This window comes from Zea mays, chromosome 9 (assembly GCF_902167145.1).
Source record: "Zea mays cultivar B73 chromosome 9, Zm-B73-REFERENCE-NAM-5.0, whole genome shotgun sequence".
Classification (NCBI taxonomy): Eukaryota; Viridiplantae; Streptophyta; class Magnoliopsida; order Poales; family Poaceae; genus Zea; species Zea mays.
The window spans coordinates 104,802,470-104,829,607 of NC_050104.1; the positions used below are offsets into that span (position 1 = coordinate 104,802,470).

A 27,138-nucleotide genomic window follows, 5' to 3' on the forward strand; every position below is an offset into this window, starting at 1 on the left:
CAGAGTTTCCCTCATGTTGCGCTAACGTCTTGGTCCATATGTGGTTAGACTTTTGCAGGTCTGCCTCTCTAGGATGTTAATGTCAAATGCCATAGATCTTGTAGCTATCAGTTCTTTAGTACTTTCAAAGGTCAGTCGGTATGTCCTGCATGTTCGCATGAAGTGTATGAAGTTACTAAAGACTTCAGTTGCTTTGCATCGCAGATAGGTTCGGTCATCCATTAAGAAACATCTTTATGCCAAAAGGCATTGACAGGGTCGCTCGCCTTGAACCAAGCGGCATTGATAATTCAGCACATCTCATGTTGATCTGATCCCGCCAAGTTAGCGCGGAGAGTAGAGGGCAGAGCAAAACTTTAGGTCAAGCTGAACATAAGATGCCAATATGGCACACACAAGTGACCAGCTCATCGCCACAACATAACAGCAGGTACAACTCCCTCACTAATCCACAATGACATGATACATGTAAGTCTGAATGGATGGAGTACAACGTGCCAGAAATACTCAACGCGAGCACCAAACATCGTTCCTGCCATAAGAACCTTCACTTGCCACTGCAAAAGTTCAAAGTGAGAGATTTTAGAAGCCTACTCGCTAGAAATTACAAGGTTCATCATAGTTAGCCAGAATACAAAGATATGATTTGTTCACTCACCTGTTCATCATCAAAGTTATGTTGTCACCTTTGAGGAGTATTCGGCCTGCAAACCATTTGACAACCAAACATTGAGAGCATAGCAAAGAAATCATGATATTGATTCATGTCAGAGGGGTGGGGGGCAATTTTCCATGGATGCATGTTTTACTAACCCAGTGTCTTCCTAGTGTTTTTCTTGACGTTGATTTCCTCAGCATCATCGAGGACCAAGTTCATGTACTCATCGAATCCCTGCAAGCGTAACAAACTATGGTCTAAGGTTCACTAAATATAGTACAATCTGCAGGGTTTAGTGAGAGCAAAATGTCGAGGTATGAGTTGTCCTACCGAACAGTATACTATTCAAATGATCCTTTACTTAACTGACATATACGAGAAATATAACTGCAAAGAATGTGGATCATGTATTCCTGTTCCCATTTTTAGACCAATAACATGACTGGAACATTTCGTTTTACTTTTACCCTGTAAATTCCAAGTTGTCTGAATCCTAAAGTTCAAGCTCTCACAAAAAGGCTCATAGTATGGATGTACAGTATATTCCAAATTTTGTCTCAATCCTATAGTTCAAGCTCTCACAAAAAGGATCATAGGGGGTGTTTGAATGTACTATAACTAATAGTTAGTTGGCTTTGTTATGTGTAAAGAGATATACTGGGATGAAAGGTCATATGCTAAATTTCTTCTTTCTTCTCTGGTTATAGTCGACCAACATCACTACGATTAGTGTATGAAGTTACCATAGATCGTGGTAGGGATAGCGATGATGAAGTCAGTAATTTAAGCTAAGCAATTAAATCTAGTATTTACAGTAGTGAGGATATTGGTGAGGCCAGTTTCCCTTGGTTAGTGCAGTCGTTTCATGTTTGGTCTATTAACTTACTATAGTGATTTATATATAGGAATATTGATTTAAATTAAAAGATTGAATAAATACTTTTTTTCTGAGATTCAGCATCTGCATATTATGCGGGTAAGGAAAATGAATTGTACTTGGTGTTGGAGAACTCGTAGAGCATGCTGGTGTTGGAGACGATGAGGCCAATCTTCGCATCACAGAGGATAGAGAGCTCCTTCATCTTCTTCAGCAGTCTGTTCCGCCTCTTGGAAAAAGTCACCTGCCTACTCATCGAGTTGTCTATCCTCCTTACCACTATCTTCCCCTCCTCATCAAACAGAACTCGATGCCTCTTGATTGACTGCTACGAAATTAAAATCTTGTGAATTACGACGGGAAATTGGAGCTCACCTTCACGAGCTCACAGTCGTGTGGTGTAGCTATGGTCGGGAGAGGAGAGCTCCAAGCAGAGAGCGGCGGCAGCGTGCGGCTAGGAGCACGTGGCCAACTGCTGCTGGGAATTAAACATGACATCCTACATGCTTGCACTAAATTGTGCCTTCTAATGGCAGTAGGCGTGCAAGAGGAAAATGATGTATTTTTGGCATCTCTACATTGACTTTGTAGGTGATGCTAGCTGCTACTTGCTAATAGGTAATAACTCGGAGGAAAAAGGATCTCAAGTATTGATTTTTGGTTGCTTGTGTTCTGATCAAGCAGGAGACGAAGACAGTTCAACTGATATATAGATCAGAGTTGAACTTCATCCATAGATGTACTGATGATTGCTACTTCAGTAATAAGACCCTATAAATTACATTGTTGAGCAGCGACAAGCTCATGCATAGCTCTTATATTGACAAAAGTATTATCCCACAAAGGAAAATGAATAAGATAACAAATATAGTCTAGAGAACACATCGATTCTGTCATTTGCGCCAAAGGCTATGTTTCCACAGACTAAAGTAGTGCTATAACTAACTGGTAATGACAAAGTGCTAGAACTGTTTTTTTAAATAATGGCAAATCACATGACTATTATGTAATAACAACTTAAATTATGGTATTCCCAAACACAAATGAATAGAATCGAAACGAGCACATCGATGAACGAGCCATGGATGCTCACCTGGGGCGGGCAAATGAGATCTGGAGGGGACGATGCCGGATGTCAAGGCCTACCTCTTCTTTAGATGGTTAAAGATCCATGAAAAAAAACCTAAAAATAAGTCAAAGATGAAGTGATTAGTAAGAAACATTACATATCAAAGCATGAGTTGACCTAGTTTAATTGGATGATGAAGTGCTCCCAACTTATGCAAGGTAGACGAGTATCAACTGACACCTACATGTGTAAAATTTTCCACTTATATTTAGTAAAATGAGAAGTTTCAACTGATACCTACACACGCAAAATCTTTAGAAACAATAACAACTCAAATTAGCATATTAGGTGGCATAAGGTCCATCTAGTAATCAATTGTACAGTAAGCGTAAGAAACACACCTGAGAACACTGTCATCCTTGACTTTACTGACCTCTTCGTGCTTCTGAACACCCTAGGAGACAATACATGAATACAAGGCAAATCACTCAGTATTTTCTACATATCTCAGCACAGAGTATGAAGCATGAAGAAGAAACAAGATGACCAGCAATGTGTGCTAGTCATTTTTTCAAATATTCAGAAGAATTGCGTTAGTTATTACAGCATGATGTCTCCCTTCTCATGGTATCAAGTATAAAGTATCAAGAGATTCTCATATCTAGAATACCCAACATGTTTTTAAAATTCGAACCGTGCATATACCCAATTTTGTGGAAGAACATATAGCCCATGGTGAAATTGTACTAATTATCTATGGTGTTAGTAATGTATTTCAATATTCAGAAGAAATGCAACAGAATATAGCAACGTGACTTCTCTTTTGTCATGATATTAAGTACCAACTATCAAGCCAAGCCCTTCATATTTGAATTGTACTGCTCTCTGATTTTGAGGGAGAACACGTAGCCCATAGTGATACTATACTAATCATTGACTGAATTGGTCATTTCTTCCCAACATCCAGAAGCCTACCTAAATTGTATGCTATAAAGGAGTAATAACAAATTAATGATGCTGCAACTTAGAAAAACAAAGACAGAAGCATAGCGGTTTAAAGGCAGTACAAGGATCACCTTAACTTGACCAGGGCCATAAATCATCATGCCTACACCGATGGAACTGTGTTTGTTCAGGTAAGATTGTAATAGTATGCTATAATGGAGTAATAACAAATTATGGATGCTGCAACTTAGAAAAACGAACACACAAGCATAACGGTGGCATCTCAATACATATACCTAAAGGAAGTAGAAGGATAATGCAATGGATACACTAATCACAATGTTCTTACAATCTTACCTGAACAAACACAGTCTCATTGGTGTAGGCATGAGGATTGATGGCCCTGGTCGTACGCTACCCGCACACGCTGCAGGCGAAGGCCACCCGCATGTGCCACCGTGGTGATTTCGTCAAGAGGGACCAAGGTAGTGTCAACACCACCCGCATGTGCCACTGTGGTGATTTTGTGAAGAGGGACCAAGGTAGTGTCAACACCTCCCGTCTGCCTGTCCCGCCGACTCTGCTCGCCGTCGGTGGCCCCTCCATTCCCGACCCCGTCGTCCAGCCGCTCCCCAAGGCGGCGCACACCACCAGGCCCATAGCCGCGTACTGCCCATGCGACACAGGACTCAGGTCAACCAACATCACATCATCAATCAGTCCCAGACGGGCACCATTCGAGGAGTGTGGAGAGCGTAGCAGCCATAGGAGAGGGAGCAGCAAGCACGAGAAAGGGTGGGATGGGAATGGAAGACAACCTGGCCACAATAAATCTCTGCCTCTCATGGCCCAAATGTGTGACCCACCAGATCTGGGACTTCGAAGACATGGGAGCTGTCTACGGAACTGATCCCGCCCTCTCCACTATGGCTGGCGCAGTGTGAGGTGCGGTGAGATTTAGGAGAATGAAGAGTGCCCTCATGCTCATCTTCCCCGCTTTGGCGTCGACTTCGATGGCCTACAAGATATGGACGGGGTCGATGGAGGAGAACGTGCCCGTCAGCCCTCACTCGAGGCGATGTCGATGTCGAAGTGCCAGAGGTGACCCTTTTGCGGTGATGAGGTTGTCCTTGCAGTCCACCACCACGTCGCTAGCCACGTCGAGCGCCAGTGCCGCGACGACGTAGATCGTCCCCATCCGCATCCCTCCCCCTTCCTTGTGGCATCTGGCGGCACCGTCGGCAATGACGGGGCAGTGGATGGGGTGGAGCTGGAGAGCGTGAGGCGGAGGTTACCTGGGCTTGGAGGTTGTGGGGGAGGAGCGGGCGAGCGGCGATTGGGTGGACCCAGGTCTCGCACGATCTGGGGGAAGACGGCGGGGCAGACTAGGTAGCGAGCACGGCGAAAATCTTGGGAGTGGGCGGCGGGAGCGGTTCTGTGGGCGAGCTGCAGCAGGAGATAGACGCTCGAAGATGGGGCCCACCTGTCAGGGTGGGCAGAACCGCAGAACCAGTCGATGGCAGAACAACATGATGGTGAGGCGGTCGGCTTCCGTGCTGCCGAGCCCAAGCCAGGAGGCCAAGGCCGAGTCTGTCTTGACCGTCTTCTTCTCCGGCTCCTCCGTGGGGGACGACGGGCGGGCGTAGGGCTCGATGAGCCGGTCCTTGCGCTTGGCCAGGAACCGCTGCAGCGACGCCTTTCAGGCGATGGGCAGGTCGTCACCACCCGCGAGGCGCATGACCTCGGCTGCCTTCTCCACCGGGAAGTCCTCGAACACCACCACCATGCCACCATAGAAGATGGTGAGTGGCGGCGCCGCGACGGGGGCGGGCCCGGGCATCTCCTCGGCCCTCGCGGCGGCCGACTGCTACTACTCGTCGGCGCCGACGTCCGCTCCGGGCATCAGGCTTAGGGTCGTGGTGGCCGGGGTGCCCGGAGGTGGAGGTTTAGGGAGGGAGCGGTTGCTAGCGTGCGTGTTGGGAGGAGAACTGCGAACGGGAGGGGCAGAGGGAGCCATGTTGCGAGTGCGGAAGGGGGATGGCGTACGGGAGGCGACGCACGCGAGACGGCTGACGGACGACGTACGAAAACGGGGCTTTGGGATCGACAGTGCAGATTGAGGGAATGCAGAACCAGAAGAGGTAGAACGACAGAACGTAAAAAGGTAGACTACTATTGCTTACTTAATAAGTAGTACAGATTTGTTTCTTCAGTTCTACTAAATCCTTGACATCCATTCTATAAGGTCTTTTCGAGATAGGTGCGGTTTCGGGTAATAATTCAATAGAAAACTCTATATCACGGTCAGGTGGCATACCTGGTAATTCCTCCGGAAATACGTATGTGTATTTGCACACTACTTTGATATTTTCCAAAGGTTTTTCTTCCAAGTGATTGATCACTGTTTTCCCTTTTTCATCTGTTGGCTTGTCTATGTTAACTTGGATTCTTTCACCTTGAGGACTTGTCAACATAATTGTTCCATTGGCACACTGTATCACTCTATCACAACTTTTCAACCAGTTGCATCCAAGAATCACATCAATACCGTTGGATCCTAGGACCACTGGGTTGACTGGAAAATCTATTCCTTGAATCTTGAGATTAACATGGGGGCATGAGTGTGTGGCCTTCATGTCACCTCCCGGTGAACTAATATGTAACATCTTCTTAAGAGGATACTTAGGTATATTGTGTTTTTCCACAAATGACTCAGTTATAAATGAATGCGATGCTCTAGAGTCAAATAAAACTGATGCAGGTATGGAGTTAACAAGGAACATACCATACACTATGTCGGCATCCTCAGGCAATGATTCTGCAGTGACGTGATCGACCCTTCCTCTACTCAGGTTCTGCGGAGTTTTGTTCTGTGCAGATCCACGAGCGGGGGTGTTCTAGTCATTCCTCTGAGTGTTGCTTTTCTAGGGTGTCTGCCGGTTGCGCCTTGGGCATTTGTTAGCATAGTGGCCTAGCTCACCGGACTTGAAACAACCATTGGGTTGGACTGGTGTGTTGCTTCTGGCCTGCGTGTTACTGGCGCCACCTTGACGGTTCTGTGAACTCCCACCAGACCTTTGGTTGGTCTGAGAGTTGCTCCTTGGTTGGTTCTGACTCTGATTATTTCTCTGGCCTTGTTGTCCAGAGCGTTGCACTTGATAATTGTTTCCACCCTGATTTCCAGAGCGGTACTGAGAACCTTGAGCGTTGTTCGGACGGGTGTTCCTGCTAGACTGACCTTGAAATTTTCTTTTGTGGTCAGATAGCTCCTTTCTTTTACTTTCAAGGCCAATTGCCTTGTTCAGCAGTGTCTGGAAATTGGGAAAAGTATGACTCTGAAGTTGGTAATTCAGAGGTCCAATCAATCCTTCCAGGAAACGCTCTTGGCGCTTCTCATTCGTGTCCACTTCTTCCGGCGCGTAGCGTTAAAGCTGAGTAAAGCGATCACGATACTCACTAACAGACATATTCCCTTGAGTAAGGAAAAGGAATTCTTTCTTCTTCAACTTCCTGATTCCCGAGGGAATGTGGTGAGCGCGAAAGTTCGCTTGGAACTCCTGCCAGGTTATAGTATCCGCGTTGGGATGTGCCGCTGTGAAGGCATCCCACCAGTCGGACGTGGCTCCCTCGAGTCTTCCAGAGGCGTACAAGACCTTCTCCCGGTCGTTGCACTGGGTGGTGTCCAACTTCTTTCCGATAACCTTGAGCCATTCATCGGCATCTAAAGGATCAACTGGATGGGAGAATGTTGGCGGGTGATGACTCATAAAATCCCGGTGTTTCTCTAGCCGGGGTGCATTCTGTTGTTGCTGCTGATGCTGTTGATTCAGCTGGTTCTACTGAATTTGTTGAACAGCCGCAGTGATTCCTTGCAGAATCTGCATCTGGGCGGCGATGAACTGCTCCATGTTAGGATTCGGTGGTGGTGGTGGTGGCATTTGTTGACCACGCTGGTTCCGGTTGTTGTTGGGTCCTTGACGTGCGTTCACCATCTGATTAATTAGGGATTGAAATTCTTAGAGAAGTGGGGAGTAGAAAAGATTCTAGAGGGGAATTTCTTAAGTTTATGTTTTTTTAATGCTCTTATGGCCATCAGACCATTGCACTCAAACAAAAAATCCAACTCAAACATATCAAACATCACCATCACTTTGTTTTATTATTATAGTATAACACTTTTTATCGTCTACTTCGTCTAGCTTATTTCAATAAACTATCCTATCAACCTAAAGGAGTATGGTGATAGACTCAGGGGTTCCATAACAAAGCCTTCCAAAAAGAATGAGGATAAGGCAGAGAAAAACGTTTCTTCTTCATCATCCAAAGGTGGGGTAGAGGGTGCTGGCCGATCTTGAGCAACATAGGCGATACTTTTGTAAGCAGTTCTTCTGATAGCAACCTTCCGATAGATGAGAGAAAATTAGACTAGAAGAGTTGAATATAAAGGAGTTGAGTTTTGAGATAAAATAAGTTTTTTTATGGAGGAAAATAACTCAAGTTTTGACAGACTAACTAGGCTTTCCAATTCTAACTAGTCTAACGACCTAGGGTCAGCATAGCTTTGATACCACTTCTGTCACACCCGGTTCCAGGGGGTAGAACCGAGCGCATAGCATATGTGTGCCAGGATCCATTTTCACACATATGTTGACGTCACAAGTGTAATATATCAAAAGACAATGCAATAAAGGCATAAAGAGAGTAGAATACTTTATTACATCATCTGAAACATTGTATCTTTAACAAGTATCACATCAAAGTAAAGCAGAATTTAAATAACAGGGGCAATCTCCCACAGGAAGATGACCGGCGCATCGTTAGACTTAGAATTCCTCGTCGTCAAAATCTCCATCAAAGTTTCCAGCATCACCCTCTGATCAAAATATTAGCAAGGGTGAACTCACTTATTGTCGGGGCTCAGCAAGTAGGGGAAAAATTAATGCAGGTATAACAAGGTGAGGCTAAGGTTGAGCAGTAGGCATTTTAGTTGGTCAACATTTTATTAACAACACCTGTCTTACTAATCAGTGTGAATCCAAAATGTCCCATTTAAACAAAGGAGTATGAATATAACAAAAACACTTAAGTGAAACCACTTAAGCAAACCATTGGCAGATCATCGGATCTCAATTTAATTCCATCTTCAAGTTCAATTATCATGTGAGGAGTCCAGGTCGCTCATAACCGGGAGCACGGCTGATATATCAGTTTTATACTCTGCAGAGGTGGTACAACTTTACCCACAAGCCATGTATCCCATCTAGCCCGGGTTGATCGGACCCTTAAACACTGCCGAGGTGAATGGCTAGGGATCCATTGTGAGGCTTTCACAAAATACACTTAATACGAAGCAACCCGCTAAGATTTCTAAAAACGATGGTGGTGGCCCCTGGGTGAGGTACCTTAGACAAGAATACGTCCACATGTTAACGTGGGCTGCCAGCACCTACCGCTCCCCCTCTTGCCCATATTTCAGGTAAGGTTGTCAGGCACTAAGCATATAAAGCTAATTACCAAAGCCAGAGCCATGATAGCGCTCGTGGTTGCACTGTTATCCTGGGTGGTCACTTCATGTTCCAATTAATTTGAAATAATGTCGTTTTAACCATCGGGTTAATGTCATAATTGCCAATTTCAATTTTGGAACATTAATACCAATTAATGAGTGACATTAAAATCATTAAGTTGAGCGGTAGCACAAATTTGCAAAGCTTAATAATTTCCCAGGGTAAACAAGGAATACAGTTGGTAAATCTAGGAAATCCTTAGTTAGGTAAACCCATCAAATTATGCAGTATATCAAAAAGTAAACATTATTATATGCAATGAGTGGGTACAAAAAGAATATGCAGAGAGAGAATCCACTTGCCTTGCTCAAAAGAGTCCTGCGGGTCGTCCTCAAACAAAATCGGATCCTCTACCACACAATCAGCTTCTAATAACGTCACACGTCGCCATACAAAAAGAAAACATACACCCATAAACATACACCATTACATAAACATACACCATTACACAAATAAACATACACCATACAAATCACACTTATGAAAGAAAATCGTCTGAAATAGAACCTGATTTGTAACTATAATATAAGTCTACTTATATCGACGTCCATCTCATTTGCTGCGAGGTAAAATACTAATCATTTAGTTTCGAGAATTCACTAGAGGAATCTATATAGCAAATTGACTATGGTAGCATATACTATATATGGATTCATTTAAAAATACGTTAATATGGCGCTAATTTAAACTTTATAGAATCTAGAAAATTAATCAATTTATTATTGTATTTCTACTAGAAAGGATGTGGGTTATATTTTTTCCTTTACTATTCATTGGAAAAACTACATTAGGACGCTATAATATTATTTTGAAGACTTATGACCAATAGTTCATAAAAGGGATTATTAAACTGCTAGTAGGCTTGACCACTAGTTATTATTTTACATTTTTAGAATATCAAGCAATGGAGTATAAATATAGAACTTAACATGAAACTAAATAATATTTTATGAACAAAGATATCTAACTAAATAACTGATTATCTTATATTTTTGGTGATAGAAACATAAGTGCGACGTTTATTTTAGTTTCTTGTTTTAGCAAAACTGTGTTTAAGTATTTATAACTCAAATTCAAATTACGAACATGTGAAAAATAGTGTAAACATTAATTGATCACAAAATATGTAACTAAACATAAAATAGCTAATTTATTTGTACTATAAAGCACTTAAACTCTAATCAAAAAAATCATCGGAGGGACTAGCGCATATTTAGTAGTAGCCATCAGAAGCTAAACTGCAGAAGTGAAGTCTTCTTCTACCTTGCTGTAACTTGCGCTGGGTGAGGGCACGGCTGGTGGACTGACGACTGAGAGGGCGAAATCGAGCACCAATAGGGAGGTCGTCGGGGCACCGGGTTCTGGCGACAGTCGACGAACAGCTCTGGCGGCCAAAGGGCGATGGCGTAGCACACCGGGAAAGTACTCGGCGAGCAGCAGCGGCAGCAGTGAGCAGGGGCGCACGTGAGGAAGAGAGCAGCAAGGGCGAGCTGGGAAGAAGAAGGGTGTCGCTGCAGGCTTTATAGGAGATGGGGAGGGGGAAGATTTAGAGCCGAATTTAACTCCATTGATGTCAATTGCTGCACTGAAATCGTCTACCAGAAACTGCCACATTCAATCTCCATTAACGATGGCTTGATTAGCACTGCAGAAACCGTCGTGGATAATAAAAAAACAGTGGGTGAGTGCGTTAATGGAGGGAGGGCAACGGTCGTGGGGTGGTGTGCACGGCCGACACGGCGGTGAGAGGCGCGGTGTAGCTGGCGAGGCAGCGCCCAAGCTTGCAGGCGCCGGCTGGACAGAGAAAGAAGTTGGCGTGGGTTGAAGAAGAACTAGTAGGTGGGACCTACACGTCATCTCTACAACTATTAAGAGCATAGTGTAGACTGCCCCCGCCCTCAGCAGCCCACGCCGCGAAACCCGCGCACGCCCCCCTGGCTCCTCATCCTCATCCTCGACGTCGCCGTAGCAGCACCTCGCGCCCGGCTCCATTCGTCGGCGAACCCTCTTCCCCCGCCCCACCGCAGTCCCAGCCAAGAGATCCGGCCGACCCCGGTGAGCTCTCTCGCCGCGCGCACACCTCGCCGAGTGTAACCGCTTTCCTCGTATGGCCCGTGCCTCGCAGGTCGCTTGGACTCGGAGGCCGGCGAGCCGCTCGTGCTGGGCGCCGGGATGCTGCTCGTCCATCTCCGCGCGGCGGACTGCCCGCGGATCCAGCGCCCCCCTCTCCCGCCGCCGGCTCTTCTTCCTCCTCCTCATCCTCAACGTCGCCGTAGCAGCACCCCGCGCCCCGCTCCGTTCGTCGGCGAACCCTCTTCCCCCACCCCACCGCAGTCCCGGCGGCCAAGAGATCCGTCCGACCCCGGTGAGCTCTCTCGCCGCGCGCACATCTCGCCGAGTGTAACCGCTTTCCTCGTATGGCCCGTGCCTCGCAGGTCGCTCGGACTCGGAGGCCGGCGAGCCGCTCGTTCTGGGCGCCGGGATGCTGCTCGTCCATCTCCGCGCGGCGGACCGGTGGGAGCGCGTGGCCGCGGTGCTGCCCGGGAGGACGGTGGCCGACGTCACGGCGCACTACGACGACCTGGAGGTCGCTGTCGGCTCCATCGAGGCCGGCTTCGTGCCCTTCCCCGCTACGGCGGCTGCGGCGGTGGCGCGTCGCAGTGGGCCGCCGGGTTCACGTTCGAGTGGGACGGCGACGCCGGCGGGACGGGCTTTAAGCGCTCCTGCCACGTGGTTGGCGGCGGCAAGCGCGAGCGCGGGCCAGACCACGAGCGCAAGAAGGGCATCCCCTGGACGAAGGAGGAGCACAAGTAAGCAAGCACAGCCCCAGTTAGTTGATCCTCGATCTCACTTGCGCGCTAATCTCGCTTGGTCGCCTCCCTACCTTAGGTTGTTCTTGCTGTTTTGTAATGTTTGTTTTCTTTAACTTCATTTTGTCTGCTGCATGTTGTCCTTAATCCACATATTTGTTTGCATCGGTACTTCTGATGCATGATAAGCCCCAAGTTTAATACCTTTCCGGTTGAATTTTGCCTGCAAATTCATTTTCCACTTTTATGCATAATGATAACCAGGCTTTCTGTGATTTTGCTGCGATAAAAAATGAAATAAGGTACATGGCCATGCTTTGCTCTTTACCTGATCACCTGTTTTACCTTGTGTATTGCAGGCAGCTGACTGGCAATCAAGTTTTTTTAATCCACCAAGGAAGATCATAGTACTGATATCACGCCTTCTCAGTGATGCACATCGGTATATTTTGCGATGCCTGAGCAACCATGGAACCGTTTCACATTGTACTGTACTAACAGCTATTTCAGAGGTGCTTAATCCCTGCAAGAGTATGATGTGTGTAGTCTAGATTGATTTTGAATTGCCTGAATTCTACCATAAAATTTATGTCTTGTCATACATATTTCCCTATAGTATATTTGGATGAATTTACGAATTTTTTGCTTACTTCTCTTTTGAAAAGCAGAAATATTCTTGTCAGATTCAAATAGATTCTGTAGACGGCACTTCTTGTATCTGAACTGTTTGATCATTTTATCTTCTCAGTTATAGTCTTGCAGCAACTTGCATAGTTGCATGTTCCTAGCGGATTCGCCACACTTTCTGTTTGCCTAAGATTAGGTATAGTAAGGTTAGGCACCACCAACCAAACAGGCCATGTATGACAATACCTTATTCATTGTTTACTATATGCTTGAGGAATATGGTTTCTTTGTAATCCACGATAACTTCAGCATCACTGAGAAAAATGCTACATAACTGTTTATCGTACTATCGCTATTCATCTTGTTTTTGAAAGTGTGCTTGAAACTATATCGATATACTGCCTTCTTTTTTTGCAAGGACCTTGAATCATTTGGGAAATTTAATGCAGATTGGACACTCAACATATGTTGATTCTCCACTCGGGCCAAATGCGTTTCGGGAATATGAAACCTTACTTATTCAGGACCTTGATGAGCTTCTTAAGAAGTCTGAGAATTTAGACAGACATAAAGAAAACATTCATAAAGAGGCGAGTGATTTTACCTCTGACGTTGATAATTATTCTAAGTGGGGTTCTGGGGTGCATTATGGCTCTAATTCTGAATCCAGCCCAACGAAAAGGGATTTTTTGATGACGAAATGGGCCAGGTAGAAGCAAGAGGGAGAAGACTGTTTGTAGCTGTGCGTCACTTTCCGATGATTTTCTCTCCTATTTCCTCAAGGGTTTTTGTTTTGCCCTCTGAAGGCATAATTGCTGACTCAAGCCTGTCGAATCATCATGAGGATTCCCTTGGCTCTGGTTTACCCTCCATATCTACTGGTAAACCTTTTGATAGTGACGAGGTACCACCAGGAGTGACATTGACTGCCCAGTTTCCGTACCATTTGGCCAATAAGGTAATGATTTACACATCGAGATTATTCTCTTGTGACTTTTATCTGTTCTTTAAAGTCATACACTTTGTTGATCTCAATTCTTCATTGTAAAATGTGTGCAGATGGACCTAAAGCTTGATATATTTTCACTTGGTGATACATCAAAGGTCATTGGAAAGCTGATGATGGATATGTCAAGTCTATATGATGTTGGTCGCAATAAGAGATCTGCTGGTCTACTGATCGTAGATCATATAGTTGATCTCCTAACTCCTTGCTTCCATGGTGACTCATTTCTTGATAGGATGCTATCCTTGTTGCCACACAAGGAAAATATGCGATCCAATTCTGCAGCGAAAAATCCACAAACTCCAAGTAAGCATTCTCAAGGCACCATTAAACGTTCCCCATGTAACACCCCAGGTGTTACTCAGGGTGTCCACCCAGGACTACCCCTTTTAACCTATTATCACATGTGGATTGGTTTGGGCAAAGTACATCAAACTTGGAATTCAAGGTCCTAAGCAAGTGCTACCCATCTTGGATATCATGCCCTAGCTTGTCATGCACCTCTAAGGGGAGATTTTTCCCAAAACCCTAAAACAAACCCCTCTTGGGCAATAGGAACCCTAAATGTAAGTAGGATCAAAAGGCCATGTAAACCCTATGATCATGGCTTGGGCCAAATATAGAAGTTGTAATATACTTCATAACCTACAAATGATAGTAAGAAAGTAACCCCAAAAAGATTTCAGAAAAGCCCCATAAAGTTCACCAAAGGTTGAGCACAAGAGGAAATTCAGAATTTGCCTAAGTCTAAAAACTAACCTTTGAACAAAGATCCCACATGTTCACCTTAATCCAAAATTCAAAACACTTCGACCCAATTGACAAAGTGGCGCCAAATTAACCCTAGAATGCCCTGGAAAGAGGTGACACCTACCCTAGGGCGTTTGACACGACTTGGCACCATTTTTGTCTCGGCTTGGACCTAGCTGACATAGCCAACTTCTCACCCCTCTATCTCCCTACCCCGACCATATCTTGACTTGAAACTCACAGCAAAAAGGTAGGATATGGAGCAGGGAAGAGACCGTACACAGTGACTTTGCCAAGATACGCACGCTATGGTGCTCAAATCTGCAGTTGAACCATGGCAGAAGCGAGCTCCCACGTGTTCGACGCGGGCTGACACCCGGGGGCGCGCTCAGAGCACGCCCGTGCGCGAACCCCCGCGCGCCCGCGGCCGCCCGTGACCACGCCCACGCCACGGCTATAAAGCCCGTCCCAGTGCTCGGCTGCCTTCCCCGTTGCCTCCTCCGTACCACGCCTGACTTCCTCGAGCCCGCCCTTAGCTCCGGCGACCTCCCCGCGACCCGCCAGAGCCGCCCGAGAGCAACCACCGTGGCCAGCCCCTTTCCCGTCCTCCTCCGTTCGATCCAAGCCTTCAGATAGCTTCCTGGTGAGACCGTGAAGCTTACTCAAGCTTGAACCGAGGACCCGCGTCACCGGAATAGCGAAACCGTGCTCGCCGGAGTTTATTCCCCCGCCGGCGCACGTGGACCGGGTAAATCACTGAGCCATTTTCCGATTCAATGCACAGATAGCCTCTACATCCCCCTAGGAAGCTCACCGTGCCGTTGGATTGGACTAGGTCGCCGTGGTTTGGCCGGCACACCCGCCTGCGCGCGTGGACCGAGCGATTCCGGCCATCCCCGCCGGCGAGCCGTACGTCGTTGTGACCGCCAGAACCTCCCCGAGCTAACCCTACCCCTCGCAGGACTTCTCTCGTCGCCGGTAAGCAGCGCCGCCCCTTTCTTCTCTGTGATACTGTTTACACCTGGGAGGGACCGCGGGTGAGAGGAAGAGAAAGTCAGGGGGTTTTGCGCATTGTCAGTCACACAGGGGAATAGTGGCGCAAGGGTAGAACTGTGAAGATTAATTAGGAAAGACCCTGGGGACCTCGGTGTAAACTGCTTTTTCAGAAAACCTTATTAAACCTGATTTTAAATTTGAACAGAAACTTTGAAAATCCATAACTTCTGTTTAGTTCATCCAAATTTGGTCAAACCAATTTTGTCAGACTCTAAATAATGTAACCTACTTAAGAAAAATATAAAACCCCTATGTACTATTGAAAACCTTAAGGTTCTGATTTAATTATAGTTTTGGCCAAAAGCTCAATAATAGAAAGAAAAATAGTTGTACTATTTGGCTAGGGTTAGAAAAATTTGGAGAAGTTTATGTCCACCTACTGACCTAATTAAAAATACTAAACCTCTCTGTCCACCCCATTAAGTTAGTTTTTACCACTTATTTTACAATATGCTTAAGGTTAAGAAAAATAGAAAATGTGATTTAAATAATGAACCAGAGGGCACCCCTATTTTTGTTAGGGTACTTATTTAATGTAGTTCACTGGAAAAATCTATCATACCCTAGTTTAGTATAAAATAAGTAGGATACCTTTTATTTTAATAAAACAAGGAAAACTTAGAAAAAACCCTACAAAAATAACCCCAAGGTGAAAACACCCCAACCCTTGGGATAACTAATGTTTTGTTAATAAGAACTTAGGAAAAATATGAAATCTGTTGTTTGACATTTTTCAAATAGCAATGTAGTAGAAAGTGCCTTTTGACATTTAACTTTAGAAAATCATAACTAAATGACCATCCCTTAGCCTTCTGTGCTTTTTGGCACAGAAGCCTATTATTGCTATTAGACGCCAGCAAAAATAACCTTTAGGACAGAACCCACCCCTAATTAGGAGATGTAGTGTAAAGTGGCCCATTTTACACAACTCTTGTTATTTTTGTCTAAAGCAAAGCCTTTACATGTAAAGCCTCAAATTCTTAAAACAGGCTAGAATAGCAAATGGCAACCCACTGTAATTTTTATGGAATTTTTGGAAAATAGTAAACCACGGTCGTAGTTCAAACCTACCCTAGAAACCATAAGTAGAAAATAAAGAAAAAGAAAAGTGAATAACAGGAAATTAGTGCCATCCTAAAAACTCTTTATAACTTGTCCACTTAAGTATACAAAAGCAATACAAATTCCCTATGATTATCCTCAACAAAAACCTAAGCCTAAAAGTGATAAGCATACCCCACTAGAAGCCCCGCATGACCAAGAAACCCTAAGTTACTCCTTAACTTAGTTTTCTTTTTAGCATAATGTTATTAAATCCTGCATAATCTGGACATACATGTTCATTGCATTCAATAGACTGTAACCTTGCTGACGGAGAGTACGTCCTCGTGCCGGAGCAAGGAGCTGCTCAGGAGGTAGCCCCAGATCCAGCACCAGAGCCTGCACCAGAGGACCTGCCTGCCACTGCTTTGGAAGGCAAGCCCCGGTTTATGCATAACCTGTTATTTATGCTATTTTACTTCACTTAATGATTGTAGGATTGATTGTGCACTTAGGTGTAGGAATTGTTTGAAACCCTAGTTGCATGATCTCAGGAATCCTGTTGAGATGAATACTAGTATGCTAGGTCGAGTAGCTGCTTTATTAATTAGGATCTCGGTAGAAGACGAGTGATTTTTCTAGCACTCGCGCGAGGTCAGGAAATTGGTTGTATCCACTTTCTTATCATAATGATGTTGGTTGGTGGACAACAATCCATGGGGATTGGTTGTCCACGGGATAAAAATTGGAATAAGGATTAAGGTGTGGTACCGTGTGTCAAGCGTTTGAACGTACTAACCACATACCGAGAAATATGGTAAATCGGTAAGCCTAGTACCTGAGTGAACCTGCCCGCAGATTGCCCTCCTCACGCGACCTGAGACGTGGTCTCCCATTCCGGTTATGGTGGGTACAAGTGCGGTCACTGCACGACGGCAGTCGGGGTCAGTGAGGCATTGTACGCCAAGGCGGTGAGCCCCTTTCTGTTGCCAGGGAATCGATGGGGACGGTTGATGTGTGTGGGGACGGAGTGCCCCTACATGTCGTGTGTTTAGGTTTACCTTGCAAGGTTTAAAAACTCGATTCGAATCGTCTGCTTCTCGCAGCTAATGAGACTGCTTGATCCATGCTGCTACATTGAGTAACAAGTGGAATTGTGATGAGATGATACAAGATGTTGATTGCTAAAAATGTTTGCTACTATGTATGAATAGATAGTACATCTTTAGCCTTAAGAGAGTCACACTTAATTTGACAAAGTTAAAAACTTGATTTAGAAATTCAGCTAGTGCTTTTGGCAACCAAACCCCATAGCCAAACAGCTGCATGTCTAGAGGTAGAGGAATAGACTCCTCACACCGGGTAAGTCTAGCTGAGTATTAGTATACTCAGCCTTGCTTGTGGCATAATTTTACAGGATCTCTGGAAGACATGGTTGCTGGAGTGACTTGGCCGTCCATCTTGACACCGGGTTGGACTGTCGAGTGGGACCCTACCTCGGCTGAGGAGGAGCATGAGGAGTGATGGGACAGGCTTCCCCATCTCTCTATTTATTTACCGTTAGTTTTATTCCGCTGCACTTCGAACAATGATGACTACTTTTGCAAAACTCCGATGGTGATGTAATAATTTAATACTCCTTCATGTATGGTTTTATGCTTTATTGTATTTGCTCTGTGACTCACCTTCGAGTGAGATTGTGGTACTTGATCCTGTCAGTGGCCGTGTCGGACTAGATCCGAGGGATTGACGGATTATTCCCATTTAAGTGTGGTCTAGCCTCTAAGGCAGGGCTCAGGCACTTAAGTTGGAATAATTCGGGCAGTTCCGCCACAGCTGGTATCGGAGCTTGTACCACCACAGAGGAATCAATAAAATATAAATACCATCCTTTTCCGAAGTAAAATTTGATAGAAACAGTGTTGGATAGATAGTAGGACGAGCAGGATAGACCTAGGACATGAAGCCTTAGGGTGATGGAAGGGTAGCTAGGTGGCTACGTAATTAGGCCCTATAGGCCACCTTAAGGAATGGGAGTTCTTCCCTATCCCCTTTATATTGGTGAGGTCGTTTAGGACGAGCATGCATGCATTCTTAAACTAAACAAATGGATAATTGAGTAAAGACTTAAAAACAAAATGATGACCAACTAAGTATCCTAATACCATTTTTTTATTGGAGACAAGCTGAGTTTTATTTTGCTTGTTCTTTTTATAATTCTTTTTCTTTTACTTATGCTTAACCGTACACAGATGACTTCCCACGGATCCTCAGACGATGGAAATGCACTGTCCCACACTGACGGGCTTGCACGAGAGGGCTTTCCCCGCATTTTGTGGGAGGTACTTCAGGGGGGCGGATACACGACACCCCCTCAGTACGCGGTGCAGCAGTTCGAGAAGCACCGAGTGCCCCGCTGTAGGGTGAGGATGACCTTGGAGCCTCATCCCCTGCAGCCAGGCTGGAGCTCATTGGACTCCGAGTCTTATGGATACCGGGCTGAGGACACGATAGAGGCGATTGCTCTGCACGGGTTGACCACTTTCTGCGGGTTCCATCCTTTGGAGCTGTCTACCCACCCCATTGGCTTGTTCCCCGCGGAGAAGGAGGACGACCCAATGTGGAAGGATCGGGTGGAGCATGCCAAGGATATCTGGGCCATCTACCCAGGACAAACTGCGCACTTGACCGTACGGTGCATGAATGCTCTGTACCGTCTGCAAGTGATGCGCGGTGAGGCGATGTCCCATCTGATGGCATTGTTGGAGGCCACAAAGATCACCCTGGATAACAGAGAGGAGCTCGTGGTTGATTTGTCCACTGAAATGGTGGAAAAGGACTTGCAGGTGGAGCAGCTATCCACTGATATCCAAGAGTTGGAGGAATTAGTGGGCACCAGGGAGAACACCATCGAGGTTCTCGAGGATCAGCTCATTAACACTCAACAGCAGCTTGCTGAGGCTAACGAGCACTTGGATATGCATCACCAGGAGATCCAGGATATTGAGGCCAACGAGGACGTCGACATCGAGGGGGGAGATGAGCCTGCCTCTAGTTTGGACACTGCTGGCTCAGGGAGACCACCTTCCCCCGAGTCGAGTGTTGCCTCGTTCGCTCACTAGGTGTCCGGGATAGAGTTAGACGTCGGTGATGGTAGGACTCCTCGCAGCTAGCTTAGCTTTTGCACCCTTGGGGTACTAGGCTAGATAGAGTTGAGTCTTTTTAGGACCCTTGATGTAATCGTGCTAAACTCTTTTGGAAGCATGGCTGATGGATGTTGTCAGTTTTAAATTTGGAAGGAAAAATTTATGCCTTTAAATCCTTTTTGTTTAAGTTGGAATCTATCATTTTGCTTTTGACTCTTTTTGCCATAATTAAACCTTGAACTCAGAGATGTGGTGTTAAGTATATGTGTGGTTTTTCAGATGGCCGGGAGGCAGCGTCGTGGCCAGAATGAGCGCGTTCCTCCACCGCCGCCACCGCCTCCCACTCTGCAGGAGCTAATGGCTCAGCAGAATGAGATCTTGAGACAGCTGGCTCAGCGTCAGCCACCACCTCAGTATTATGGTGGTGGAGACCATCAGCGTCACCCAGTGGCAGCGACCTACCAGGAGTTCCTCAGCACCCAGCCACCATTGTTCACAAGGGCAGAGGACCCACTTGATGCAGATGTGTGGTTGCGAGTAGTGGAATCCAAATTCCCGCTACTCCATGGAGCTTGTTCCGAGGTCACTAAAGTCAGGTTCGCCACCCAGCAGCTTCGCGGACCCGCAAGGACTTGGTGGGACCATTTTCTTGCTATGCAGCTAGAGGACCGAGAGGTGGAGTGGAGAGAGTTCAAGGCAGCTTTCCGGGGACATCACATACCAGGCGGGATTATGGACCGAAAGCTCAACGAGTTTCTGGCACTCACTCAGGGCAACAGGACAGTGTTGCAGTATGCCCAGGCTTTTAATGACTTGTGCTAGTATGCTGGATATCACGCAGATACGGATGAGAAGAAGAGAGACAGGTTCAGGAGGGGGCTCAGCACTAAGCTCCGTGACCGTCTCAACACCGTCAGGGCCAACAACTACAATGAGTTGGTCAACATGGCTATCTCCCAGGAGGACCGCATTACAGCTCAACAGGCAGAAAAGAAGAGGAAGACCCCTGTGGCAGGGCCTTCAGCTCAGCCACAGCGCTTCAGGATTGTGTTCGACACACAGAACAGGGGACCCCAGCAGCAGCAGCAAGGGCGATGGGTGATCCGACCACAGCAGCAGCAGCAGGCACCCAACCGCGCCCAGTTTCCAGCTCAGAGGAACAATCAGCAGTAGCAGCAGTACCGCCAGGCAAATGACAACAGGTGTTTCACGTGTGGCAACACCGGACACTATGCCAAGAATTGCCCCAGGAACCAGCAGAGGCAGGGGCAGAATGTTAATCAGAATCAAGGCAAGAGACAGAAGGTGCAAGTGAGGCAGGGCAGGCTAAACTTCACCACCATGGCTGATATTCCAGACGGAGCACCCGTCATGACTGGTATCTTTACAGTTTTAAATTATCCTGCTATTGTTCTTTTTGATTCTGGTGCATCACATAGTTTTATCAGTGCCAAGTTTAGTGCCAAGTGCTAGTTGCCCTTTCACCACACCGATGGGGGCATTACCATTTCAACACCAGGAGGCAGAGTTGCCACTTATCAAATCAACAGGCAAGTGCCTATAAAATTTGGTAGTCTTGTGATTAGGACCACCCTTCTCATCTTAGGATTGGATAGCGTGGATATTATATTGGGAGCTGACTGGTTGACCAGGCATCAGGCAGTATTGGATATTGCGGCCAGGGCCATCGAAATTCATTCCCCTGCTTATGGTGAGACTGTTTTATATTTGCCCGATCAGGGGTGCACCCGTTCCTGTGCCTTCGTTATGATAGAATCCCCAGTGGAAAAGATCCCGGTGGTCCGTGACTATCCGGATGTGTTTTCGGATGAATTGCCAGGGATGCCACCTGACCGAGACATTGAGTTCGCCATCGAATTGCAACCCGGGACTGCTCCTATCTCTAAGAGACCCTATAGGATGCCTCCCGCAGAATTGGCAGAACTGAAAAAGCAATTGCAAGAGTTGTTGGACAAGGGGTTTATTCGCCCAAGTACTTCACCATGGGGATGTCCAGCCTTATTCGTGAAGAAAAAGGATGAGAGTTTGAGAATGTGTGTTGACTACCGCCCTCTCAATGCGGTGACCAGCAAGAACAAATATCCACTGCACCGTATTGATGTTCTGTTTGATCAGTTAGTGGGAGCCAAAGTGTTCTCCAAGATAGATCTTCGCTCAGGCTACCATCAGATCAAGATCCGTGCCAGCGATATTCCCAAGACGGCCTTCTCAACCAGATATGGGCTGTATGAGTTTTTAGTGATGTCTTTTGGGCTGACCAATGCCCCGGCTTATTTTATGTACCTGATGAATGTAACACCCCTGGTGTTACTATAACTAAAACTTGAGCATGGCATCATAAGCATTGGCATTGCATATGTTTGACACACCTAGAGTGCATTCACTAGGCAAAAATTTCAAACAAGTTGTATTGTTTTAATGTTTTTGCAAATGGAACCCTGGTTAAAGGACTTAACCCTAAATAGTGGTTAAAGGGGTAAAACTTAACCCAAGTTGAGAAAACCTAAAAGCTTTTGGGTAAAAGTCATAAAATGACCCAAAGAATAAACTTGAATCACTTTTGTACCCCTGGGATACCAGAAACCCTAATTGGAACCCTGGAAAACCCTAAAACCAAACCCTAGGGGCTTATATGCAAAATTAGTCCACTTTTGGGCTAAAGTGCAAAAACCAAGCCAAATAAGTATTTTAAGTCCTTTGGTTCACAAATATGTGGACTTGAAAGCAAAATCCTAAGTTTTGGACTTAAATGCAAAATGGACCTCATTTGAGTTCTATTCTAAGTCTGAAAATCAGAGAATTGGCTCCACTTTGGGGCTTTGTAACTTTCAAAGCATAGGGTTTTTGCCCTAGGTCACTACATCAAAATTGTAGCCCAATTATAGGAGCATAACTTTGCTTAAGAGTGTCAGTAGAGTTGTTAAGAAAATATTGGAGATAATTAAGTCCAAAGTTGGACTGTCAGGTTACTAAGGTCTGAATTTTCAGACAGCCAGTGCAATCACTACGACTTTGAGCATAAATTCAACTATGATCCAGCAAGAATCTGCCCATGGCTGCTGTGACAAACCTGTAGCTGGTCTATAGCTCTACAATTTTGCTGCAGAGCATGGAGTATGTTACCATTGAAAATTGAGAGAAAATCATGCTCCAAGTCGCTCTATCAGTTCATCTGATGGGTGTTCTCCATGGTACAGTGCTCGGTTGAGGATCAGATCGACCGCCGTAGAAAAGATCTCACCGCCGGCGACTTCTTTGCCGGGATTGGTGTCGCGGCCGTGTGGGTGTTGCTCACCTTGAAAAGATCTTCACCGCCCGTGCGCTGGCGATCACTCCGGTGACCCCCGTGGCCCTCTCTCCCTCTTTGCAGCCGAATGGATTACCTCGCCGGTGACCGCCGCCTCCCGGCCATGCGCCGCGTGGCTCAACTCTTTCACCGTGTCGCCGTGACCTCCTCTGAAGTCTCCGTGGCTCACCGGAGTTACTGCCACGCCGTTGGCCACGAACTCACGCGGCCAGTGCTTCTTCTTCACCTCCGACCGCCGCGTGTCTCGTCCAAATTCGCGGCCACCGCCCATCCTCCCTATAAATTGAGTCCGTGTCCAGCTCCGTAAGGTAGTCAACTAGCTAACCATCGCTAATCGGCCACAATCATCCACTCATCTGCTCGAATTCGGAGTTTCCCCCAATTCAAGCTTCCGCCACCGTGAAACCAAGCTCACCGTCGCCAGCCCAACTCCGGTCAGCTCCCATCCCCTGCTTCCTCGTTTAAGCTTTCTCACATGCCTACGATGCTTGCTGAACCACCAATTTGAACTGCAAGCTCACCAATCACCGGGAACACGATCAACTGTCCGCCACCCATTCGGTTCGCGCGGACAGAGCTTGATAGCTCACTATTTGTGCAATTAGGTTGGGGAAAACATTCATGGGGACTCGGATTTGGTCTCGGCCGAAGCTTAGCGCCTGTCTTAGCCTCAATCGGCCGGCGTAGATGCTCGCCGGAGCACGGCCACGCTTGAACGGCGTCGTGGACTTCCAATTGTGAATTAGTAGAAGTGCAGGGGCCTTTTTGTGATCGGTCAGCGACACACAGGAATAGTGAAAGGGCTCGTTCGCTGTTAGATAAAGACGCGAGGATCTCTGCGCAAAACCGCCAGGGCGCGCGGGCGCGCGGGCGCGCAATTGCCCTGGTCTTGGGCCGTCTGGGCCAGAACCGGCCCAGTTCTGTTTAACCCTTTTCCTTTTCTTTTTCAGGAAAACTTTAGAAATATGTACAAAAATGTAGAAAAATGCTAAAATTGTGAAACTAATTTTCCTAGGTCTGTTATTTTCCCTAGAATTTAGTAAAAATAAGTTTGTGATTTTTAGTGAAAGTAAGAAATTTTAGGGTATTTAAAGTGGTTAAAAATGTTGATTATGGATTTTTAGAAAACAAATGGTAAGTCCAAAAATGCTCAAAATTTTTATATGAGTTCCTCATAATATTTAGAAGCCTTGGGTAGGGTTTGAATTGATTTGGACCTTGTTTGATCACCAAACCCCAAAACACCCCCCCTGCCCTATGAACTCCTTTACCGACTCCGGAAACCCTAAGTTCCCGGAACTCCGTGAAGGAAAGTTGTATTCAAGACATAAATAATAAGTTATGTTATCTTTGCATCCTCATGAGCATCCCATGACATCCATTCTTATACATATGTATGGTTATGATTAGAACGTGAGGAAGAAATCGAAGTAACTGAAGAGGAGACACTACCACCTTCGGAGTCTCAGGCCGGGAATCAGTTCTACTTTGATATCTGCGGATCTGAGCCTGACTCACCTGTGAACGAAGGCAAGCCCCGGTGCATGCAACCCCTTTACTTGTGTTTTTAAATACTTTTTGCACACTTAAGTCTAGTGAAATGTGCATTAGGTTCATAGGAGTTACTTGAAACCCTTTGATGCATTACTTTCCTTGATATCCATACCTTTATAGATACTTCTGTGAAGTATCAAAATTATGATTTACAAAAATTCTTAGCCTTGCTTAGATCTTGTGGATAGAGGTTGTCCTCAATTTAACCATGGAGAGGATAGCTTCTACCTGCAGGAATATTTTCATTTGGAGCAATAGTGGGATCTTACTGCAAAGTTCCCTGTGATGCTCTTTCATCCTAAGGAACAGACACAATCCTAAGGATGGAAATACTTAAATTGGAACTTGGGTTAGGAACAGGTGATGTTCTACCCAGGTTGGTTAAGGATTAACGCGTATGTAGGCGTGCTGACCGAGGACCCTTTAACTGGTCACATGCCTCGTCATGGGTAAGCCTTGCCTCGGGCAGACTAAGGCCGGAATAAGATAACACGAAATGGGCGTGGAGCGGTGGCGAGAGTAGCGTGTACCCTCCGTGGCAAGAGGCTGGACGGTGGTGTATCTGTGCTCTCGGTTTGCGTGAACCTGATCCGGTCTTAAGAACCCCGGTGGCGGGTTGACATATGCAAGGGTTAAGTGCTACATATGTCGTGTGATTGGAGATCCTCAGCTGAGTATAATCGATTCGGATCGCCGTACCTTCGCGGTTATGAAGACTTGGTCACTTTTCTACAACCTAGAGTCAGGATGTGAACACTATGGATAAAAATAATGTTGTCTTGATGTGATGTGAAATTAGACTAGATGCAAATAGAGTCTATTAATACTTAATATGGCGTTAAAAGATTGAAAGTAAGGACTCACTTTAGTAAGCTATTTCTGCAAAGGTATAAGTTGAATTTTTGCTAAAGCCTTTCCTTGACTCCTATTTATCCAGCATACCCTTGAGAGTCTTTTCCTTAGTCGGGTAAGACTTGCTGAGTATTCCATACTCAGGGTTTATCCCTTTGTTGTTTTTAGGTGAGGAAGCGACAAATTTTTGTTGCTTCTGCTCCAAGGTGGTACCAAACGAGGAAAAACAAGACTGAAGTGCGGGAGGACTCGGTCCTCCACTTAGGATCTTTTGCTTTTAGCTTGTCGGGAGGAGTTTGTGCCTCCCCTGGTTTGTATAATATTACTACTCTGCACTCACGTTTAGTCTGGTCTGTAATAAAATAACTCAAGCTTGCTTTTGAAATAATTATAAGTTTTTGTAATTCACTTCCGCATTTCTTTATCTCCGATGTTCTGTAATGTCTGCAAGACGGGTGAGACGTTCCTGGTAAGGTAAGGAAAGATACCGAGCTTGTCAAGTAGTTCAGGGGCACCTACAGGGTTGTCTGATGTCTGTGAGACAAGGACAACTGTAGGTGGGCCTAATTACTTGGGAGGTTCCGTCACAGCTGGTATCGGAGCGTAGCCCTTTTTTGCAGATATTATGAGGCATCTTCAAAAGAATTTTCAAAAGTCTTACCTAAGAATTCTTTTCTCTTCTTACCTAAGTATTCTGAAGAGTCTATCTTAAAGACCAGATAGGAAGAGTGCAACGTATAGAAGGTTGAATCGACTAAGGTTGATTCTGTAATTATCCATGCATCATGCTAAGAATCGTACTAATAACATTTTCCCCCTTAGAAAAGATGCCGCCACGTACCAGGCTAACGGCACGCAAGTCCACGGGACCAATTGGGGTGCCTCGGCATCAATTGGCTCCCCGACATGAAAGCAGCAGCAGTGGAAGTAACGTCCCCATCGGAGACCTTGAAGCCCGTGTGAGTCGACTTCAAGCAGCGCTGCAACATAGGACTGATGCTTGGGTCACCGACGGAGATAGAATCAATGAACTGAGAAGGGACATCCGACATTTGCAGGATCAACTCGCTGATCGAGACTTAGCACTTGACTGGGCCGTACAGTCTCGTTTGCTAATGTGTGCTAAGGAAGCAAGGGCTCAGGCCCGAATTAAAGAACTTAGCTCAACGGTTGATAACCTGCAGGTTTACTGCAATACGTTGCACGAGGAAGTCCATATACTATACTCACAACTACACCCAAGTGAGCCTGCACAACCTACTGAGGCGGAAGCTGGACCATCTCACGTTGCGGGACGTGCGCTGGGTGGGGAGCTAGACCTTTTTGAGCCCCCTCCTTCTTTGAGGTTGGTTGATGTCTGGACTCCCACACCTGACGATGAGGCCGCCAAGACTAATGGCAAGCAGGAATAAAGGTGTAATAGAAGTAGAGTAGTGTATGGTAGGGTATTGTAGGGTGTACTGTTGTATAATAGGTTGAACTTTTGTATAATGGGTATTGTATCCTGTTATGTAATATCGAGTCTGTATCATTACTTTTTATAGTAATGTAAAATGGAAGGTTTTCTCTGGCACATTATGTTTACTTCAAATGTTTTTGCCACAGATGCCGACCAGGACTCGAGGACAGGACGCAGCAGGAACTTCTGGGGGACGGGATGTTACCCCAAACCCACCTCCAGTTCCTCCCACGTTAGCCGAGGCGATTGCCGCCTTGGTGAATGCCACAGCAGACAATACCCGCTTCCTTAGGGAAATGGCGGGTCAGCAGCAATTCCAGCAGCAGGCGGGAAGAGGTTATCCGCAAGGCCCTCGTGAGACCACCTATCTGGACTTCTCTGAAACCCGTCCAC

The 27,138-nt window shown here is 46.0% G+C and overlaps 1 protein-coding gene, 1 long non-coding RNA gene and 1 pseudogene across 2 annotated transcripts in view; 1 reads left to right on the forward strand and 2 right to left on the reverse strand.

The window, feature by feature from the left end:
- Positions 1-282: 282 nt before the first annotated feature.
- Positions 283-3,098, reverse strand: LOC109942320 (uncharacterized). The gene is made up of 6 exons (XR_002265043.2): positions 3,006-3,098; positions 2,629-2,718; positions 1,655-1,860; positions 814-892; positions 659-704; positions 283-557 (listed from the first exon to the last, which is right to left on the reverse strand). It is a non-coding gene; the product is annotated as an uncharacterized lncRNA (long non-coding RNA).
- Positions 3,099-5,035: 1,937 nt separating this feature from the next.
- LOC103640131 (protein TIFY 11b-like) lies at positions 5,036-5,470 on the reverse strand (annotated as a pseudogene).
- Positions 5,471-12,294: 6,824 nt separating this feature from the next.
- The window catches only part of LOC103638780 (sec1 family domain-containing protein MIP3), a 31,314-nt gene continuing 16,470 nt past the window's right edge, over positions 12,295-27,138 (forward strand). Inside the window, exons 1-3 of the mRNA XM_020544675.2 lie at positions 12,295-12,438; positions 13,003-13,511; positions 13,613-13,896. Coding sequence (XP_020400264.2) covers positions 13,254-13,511; positions 13,613-13,896 — 542 coding nt within the window. The 5' untranslated portion in view covers positions 12,295-12,438; positions 13,003-13,253. The remainder of the gene's footprint in view (positions 12,439-13,002; positions 13,512-13,612; positions 13,897-27,138) is intronic.